Below are 7,185 nucleotides of genomic sequence, written 5' to 3' on the forward strand. Positions count from 1 at the left end.
TGCACCAAGCGCCAATGTCAGAAATGTGGATTAACATCGCCATCTGCTGGTCATTAAGACGATGGGACTACTGCACACTGACATGTTGGAACATGAAAAAAAGCCTCAAAAACAGACAGTCCCTTCGATCTATTATGCTATTATTCTCCCCACAGGTTTCTCCCTGAGGTTTCTTCTAAAGTAGCACTAACTACCCATGGGGAAATAACGGGGGGATTTTGCGATAACCAAAATAAATAATTAATTAAACAAACAAACAAAAAAAAAACTTGCAGTTTAAATTTCAAAAAGTCTAAAATCATTTTAAGAAACTCTGCTCTCCCTAGGAAATATTCAGAATGTTCACGTCCTTTCCTAACATGTAAATAACGTGTTAACCAAAATCCATTGCATCTGTGAAATGCAAGTTACGTCACATATTTTGTAGCTTTTGCAGTTATCAGTAAGCCGTGTGACTAAAAGGATGGGGGAAATCTCAAAATGGCTTTGGAGATCCCAATGAAGTTTTCAAAATTTAGGCCTCCCATGTGACTGAGGGAGGTTGTAAAAATTTCTGTGTTTGTGAAAACAATAGTTTTAAATTTATGTTTGGAGATGAAAACAACAGAATATTGCTGTAAGTGTGAAAAAGTATGTGCATAGAAATAACATAAAGATGTTTTTAAAACAATTCAAACTTTTTCCACAGTGCTGCTGGAAACATTCATATTTGTTCATCTTGTTATGTTTTGTTGTAGGTTGGCAATTCAAATTTTAGTAAAATTCCCTGTAGACGAGTTATGGAGTTATTCAGATATACAAAAGGTTTATTATTATACATGTCCAGACAAGTCTTATACATAGAGTTTAAATGTACAGAGCCTACAATCATTTAAGCATATCTACATTCAATTCAGAATGTCAGTGCATTTGTTCAACATGATCAACATTTAAAATTTTATTGACACTTGACACTTGATCACAAAAAGCAGTACTGCTACCGTTTAGATTCCATTTACTATTAAACAGTAACAAAAGAACAAAAATGCCTCACTGACAGAACTGGTCATTACATTTTTGAACTTACTGCAACATGGCAAATATATCAACCCTCTTAGTCTGTGCTCAGAGGTGTTACATATTTCAAGCATGTTTATAGAGGTAAGAAATGTCCCAAGAAAAAGATGAGTTTACAGGGGGAGTAGTGGGGTCCGTACTGGGGGCACCTAACAATGGTAAAGTCAAGGTTTCAGTGAGTTTCTTGATGTATATTTTGCAGACATCTTGTATTGCTTAACTGTACAACATAAAAACAAAGCATTTCAAAATTAAAAGGTGTATGGGTACCCTTGTTACAAGGGAAATACTAATTAAAAGCTTTAAAATTCTTCTAAATGGCCAAATGTCCTGCAATGGCTTCAGCATTATGGTGGTCAGGCAAATACTTTTAATCAAGCTTTATGGGAAGTAAGCAGCCTAGCTTCTATAAAGCAATGAAAGGTGCTGACTAGTTTGCAGTACTTATTTTCACAATAATTTACTCTGGCAGGGCCCTTCATGAGCAGCAAACCTGCTGGCAGTGACCAACTGACAAGAGTCAAACGTTGCTCACTCAAGAATTTGGTGATAAATAACAAAGCAAACCAGTAAAATGTCTACTCATCTACTAATTCAAATTTTCCCTGTGCTGGTGCCAACAATTTTACACATTCTTGTCATCAGCACCAATTTGTGGAATAATGTGAATGCATTCAGCCTCCAGCCTCCGGCGCAAAAGCAATAAACGTGTATTATGGCTTAAATGTCCTATTGTTTAGGTAGTTTGCACTGTTGAAATACGGAAATCTCTTTAGTCCTCTTTGCCTCACTGGAAGAGAGACTACCAGAAGAAAGTGCAAATAAAGTAACAGTAGTAAACAAAAAATCTGTATCAGTGGGGAAAAGCAAAAACAGAGACACACAAACTGAAGCTGTATCTTGAAAATTAAAGGTATTGTCGCTTTCCCCTTATTGTTAAAACTAAGCACCTCTCTTTGTACCCAAAGTATTAAGAATATGTCTCCCTCTGCTGGTCATAATATCAAACATTACCCTACTACATCTCATCTGAGCGGTGCTGTTGTAATATCACTGAAGGTGGGTTCCGGTCTATCCAGTTTTCCTTGGACCCTGAGACCTCGTAAGCCACAGCAGATGCCACCGCATTATCAATGGATCCTTCTTGTAACGCCCCTACTCCTCCAGCTGGACCCGGCTTCATCTCTGCAGTCTGTGTAGGACTGGAGAAATCTGCAGAGGAATTGCTGTTGACACCTGTTTCTGATTCAGGTTGCTCCACCTTCTGATAGTCAGGGGTGTGGTTGTTCTGACCACCAGCAAAGATGGCTCTTATGTTTTCCACTTCTTCTTGGGGCAGGATGTGAATTTCTTCATCTCTACCGTCACTGTACAAGATGGCATCTGTGCTTTCTGCTGGTATTGAGCGCAAGTGGCGGGAGATGACTGCAACAATGAAGGAAAAATGGTTGCCAAAGATGAGCCAACAAAGTAACAATGTTGAAAAAGAAGGTAGAATAAAAAAAAAAAAGTACTGGCAAGCATTTATTGGAGTTTGCAAGTACACACTGAAAACTATCTCAATGAAGAAAGACTGAAACTTAACACAACAGATTTTTTTTTAATTTAAAGCAACTTACTAGAGGATGGAGTGTAAAGTTCTTTCTGTTCTGTTCTTCCACCAAATGGATTGACTGACGGGAAGATGATGAGGCAGAAAGAGAGTAGGAACACCTGGAGGGTAAAACCAAAGACAAAGTGAGGAAAGACACTGCAACATGGCAGAAAACATGACACTTAATATGAGAATCAGTGAATACAGTCAACAAATTTACCATAACACAAGTGCTGGTGGTGCTGGCCTTCATAGTGGACATTTTTACAATAGCCTGTAGTTTCCTCAGTTGCTCTATCAAAGATCTGTAAGGACCACGAGGACAAATTTAACGTAAAATATGTAACCACATTTGAAATGCACATTGTAACATATTCATGCAGAAGCTCTTACATGTTCTGCTTCTGAAGCATTTGGACTTTTTTCTGTAGCTCCAGGTTGTGTGCGGTACAGATGGCAACCCTGCGGTAGGCAAAAGTGTTGGCAATTAGTAGAAAACAGAATGACCAACCATAAAACTCAACCATAAAGATTCAAAATAAAAAATAATACAGACATATAAAACATTGCTGACAAATACATTTTTAGTAAATATGTTTTCCTTTATCTTACCTGTTTTCCAGCCCATCCACATACACCTTCTTCTTCTTGCGGCTTTCCTGAGCAGACTGCTTGTTGCGTATCTTCCTCCTGACTCTCTTCAAGGTCCTCTCCTCCGCCTGTTACAGAGAAAGGTGGAGGCTTTCACCACAATGTTGACATGACAGATGATGACGTGTACATAACAGCCTTGAGCAGCTGTGCCGCAGAAAGACCAAACAGAAAATCAAGTTTAAGTTTGATCTAGCAAAAAGAAAGGACACTGCGGCAGATTATTGTACAATAATTAAAATAAAACATTACTATATCAATAATTAAAAAACATTTAAAAGCTTCAGTTTATGCTCTTTATTTAATGAATTCACATAATGCTGTAGATGGTTCAATACTGTGTACCTTACAATGCTGTTCAGTATTCATGATTGAGAAAACACCATCAACTCAAATGGATATAACTGCCACAATTACCTTTGTGAGAGGCATGTGTGTGGGAATGGTTGCTCCCTCCTTCGCCAAAAGCCGCTTCTCTTCCTCAGTCAGCACAATGTCTTTAAACTGAAACTGCAGGCGAAAAGGACTTCAATCAAATTGTGTGTCACACGTGTAGCATGCATCATGTGTGCAGTTTAACAATTATTCATGTCACACAATACTGTAATATTAATAGAAACTTTGGGTCATTGCTAAACTGTCTTTGACCTACCTAAATAAGAGAAAGAAACTGACCTGGTCTGTTTTTTTGGCCTGGGCTGAATCCTGTGTTGAGTCCTCTATGGCCAAAGTGCAGGGCAGCTCGCTGGTGATGTCCTCCTCCATTGCTTCACTCACCAGGTCGTCTGTCACAAGTAAATTATACATTCAAATTAACGTAACATTTTTCTGATCTGCTAACAAACTCAGTATTAATCCCTAAATACCTATTCTTAAGAAGGGATTTTAGTAGATTAGTTACAAAAATTTAAACTAAGCCCAGGGTTCTTTACATTGAAGAATTTCTGGACTACACATACCCAGATCAATGAAGACATCTGTATCTGGCTTCTCTGCCCTCACACTCTGCAGGATATCCATGTCCCTCCCTTCGCTCTGCAGCAGAGAGTAACTGTGATCTGCCTGGACTGTTAAAGCCTCCAGGCTCTCTGTGTGCAACTCTCCACAGGCCGAAACAGGTTCCACGTGCACAGGACTGAGCTGAGAATAACTGGGGCTGGGCACAATGTCACTATCACTGCTGTTGGGACTCTGGCGTCCCAGAAGATTGTTGTTTCCAACCCCAGTGCTGTCATCAGAAATGCCGCTGTCACTGCCCAAAGGTGAATAAGAAGGACAGATATCACCCAAGTCTTCGTCATCTAACAAGCTGGAGAGAAAGTCTTCAGTATCCACACCTGTCAGCATCTGGAAAACAAATGACAAATGACAAATGCCTTCAGCTTCTCCACGATGTATCCATGCATATTTTCTCTTCGTTGCTTACAAATGTCTATATAATTGTCCCAAAACCTGGTCAATGGTAATTGTACTTTTACTCAGATATGTAGAAATTAGACCCAAATTCAGTCACATTTTCATTTGTTCCTGAGAAGCAGGTCTTACCTCTTGTTCAGACAGCCATGACTCAATGAGCGCATTTCCATCAGGAAAGAGAGGTTCAGCAAATCCATCTTCTCCACTGAGGAACAGCAGCCCTAGCAGGTCTGATCCATCCATGTCTGGGATTTCTTCGGTGACTGACATCTGTAGAAACATTTGAATTAAGTTGAAATTTCATGTAATATTATTATGTTGCTAATATAATACAAGTAATATTGTTTGTGGAGGACGATGAGATGTTGGGTATTGTAATTTTGTAAAGATTGACTCGCCTTTATTGGTCTCAAAGGCTGCATTATACTTAAGCAGTACTAAAACTAATTTCTAATTAATAAAGCAGTTGATTTTAAACAAAACATTTTTAGTTGTTTGTTAAGATTTTTACCCGGCACAAAAACTAGTTTTAATGTGTTTCTGTTTTAAATAATGTATGCATTATGTCCAATCATTTTATAAGAGTTTGGTCTTTTGAAACGAGCATAACAAAACAAGCAATTTTTGGAAATAAATATTGATAATGAAAAGGATAGTTGCAGCCCTAAGGTCATGTAATTAAGTGAATATAGGACTGAAATGAACCCTGAAAGCTTCTATGGCTATGCAATTGCTTATCAGAGATAGTGCCATAGGTCTCAGCTATGACCAACTGCAGTCTCAAAGTCCCACTAATCATGCTGAAAATAAGGTAGCATTTTACTATTTTTAAGGTTACTTGACAAGGACAACGAGCAGTCTTACACAACCTGGGAATAGGTTAATAAAGCTAGATTTTATCCATAGTCCCTTAGCAGGAATTCAAGAAAATCACTAAATACAACAAGATCACTTGAATCACTGAATTGTTTATCAAATGATGATAAAACTAAGCCTCACACATAATACCTTATTTTAAACTACATTAAACTAATACAAATACTAAAAGCATGAATTGAGCATAAATAGGTTATGAGCATAATAGACAAATATATTGAGCATAATAAAATAGTAAATTATTTTAGATAAAGACAAACGACTCACTCAAATATTCTGACAGAATTTCCACATGAAGGTATCAGCCTGAAGCATTTGTGATGGTATTACAGTAAAATGAAGTGAGTCTAATGGTATTTTTTTTTCTTGACCACAAAGGATGCATGTGTGTGCGGATGGTGTTCTGACTTTGATGAACTTTGATGGTAAAATCTAAATTACGACAGATGATAACTCAATATGATGACTCGTAATCAATGGGTTAATAACACGTCTACAAAACGGCCATGTAAACATTTTCGTATTGCATCATCGCCACGCTCCCATTATGACCTCATCTTATATTGAGCCCCCCCCCCACTTGTCTTTGTCACAAGATGTGACCACTGTACCGTCTCAGGAATCAAATAAATAAGATGTTTAAACGTTTTGTTAAGTACAGTTGTGTTGTTGTTGTTGTTGTTGTTGTTTTTTTGTTGTTTTTTTTTTTTGCAGCACTGCTTGCCCCTCTCCCAAAAAAAACCAAAACTGCATCACTAGGAAGCGATCCGGATGCAGGCTGCCTTATTGTCTTGCAAAGAGTATTGTCTTGAACACAAACATTCAAGATAACAATGAAAAGATCTACTTAAGGTTGCAGCTGCACAAGCAATATGATTTATATGTTTTATAAGAAATGTAAAGATTTTATTGTATCGACTATGGGGAAAAGACTGGGATGTCTTAGGCCAACGTCCACGACCGAGACACTTATCGGTATCTTATTAAATCTGCCATGGTAAGTATTAAAGATGGATTGGTCCATCGTAAAATTAAACACTGTCTGTATTAAATAAGTTAATGTAGACATTAGTTGTCTTACCGTTCGGTGACAGCAGTCAAATTACCATTCGTGTGAGTGTATCAGATGTCTCTGGTTTCTCTACTCTGCGTTACTTTGCCGATACCCTTTCTCGTCATAGCGCTTCCTCCTAAAACCACCTTCCAACAAGGCAAAATTTGCGTCAATACGTAAAAGCGGAAGTGAAGACGTGCTGTTGGTGAGTGCTTCTGGGAAGTGTAGTACAGTACTGCACCACGGACTAACAGTCCTGTGACCTATGTTCTGCATAAGTGTGGGTGTTCCCAGAAACATACACAAAATAATATTAAATAATGTATTTAATAAAATTATATACATATAAAACAATACTTTAACATATGAAATAACAATGCAGTTGTAAACCATGGTTTTTGCTAAGTGCTGCCACACATTATATAAGAAATATAGAATATATAATACAATGTAAACTATTGTGTGATATTTTACAGCAAAAAGAATATTGACCAGAGTAAACCAAAGCAAAGCAAAATACTGCAATGCAAAAAGTTTC

The 7,185-nt window shown here is 37.7% G+C and overlaps 1 protein-coding gene across 1 annotated transcript; it reads right to left on the reverse strand.

The window, feature by feature from the left end:
- Window positions 1-777: 777 nt before the first annotated feature.
- Window positions 778-6,810, reverse strand: creb3l3l (cAMP responsive element binding protein 3-like 3 like). The gene is made up of 10 exons (XM_067521521.1): window positions 6,675-6,810; window positions 4,847-4,987; window positions 4,261-4,648; window positions 3,977-4,086; window positions 3,719-3,811; window positions 3,263-3,369; window positions 3,044-3,112; window positions 2,871-2,955; window positions 2,676-2,769; window positions 778-2,481 (listed from the first exon to the last, which is right to left on the reverse strand). Exons 2-10 carry the CDS (start codon window positions 4,985-4,987, stop codon window positions 2,075-2,077), a joined length of 1,494 nt encoding a protein of 497 aa, XP_067377622.1. The 5' UTR covers window positions 6,675-6,810; the 3' UTR covers window positions 778-2,074.
- Window positions 6,811-7,185: the final 375 nt, after the last annotated feature.

Source organism: Channa argus, chromosome 11 (genome assembly GCF_033026475.1).
Source record: "Channa argus isolate prfri chromosome 11, Channa argus male v1.0, whole genome shotgun sequence".
NCBI classification, from domain to species: Eukaryota; Metazoa; Chordata; class Actinopteri; order Anabantiformes; family Channidae; genus Channa; species Channa argus.

Excerpts from the sequence above, each read along its gene's own strand:
- creb3l3l (XM_067521521.1), bottom strand. The coding sequence starts at position 4,987 with ATGTCAGTCACCGAAGAAATCCCAGACATGGATGGATCAGACCTGCTA. Across the intron at positions 4,087-4,260 it reads AGATGTCTTCATTGATCTGG|ACGACCTGGTGAGTGAAGCA; the intron begins GTATGTGTAGTC and ends TACTTGTGACAG. Across the intron at positions 3,370-3,718 it reads CACACATGCCTCTCACAAAG|GCGGAGGAGAGGACCTTGAA; the intron begins GTAATTGTGGCA and ends TCTCTGTAACAG.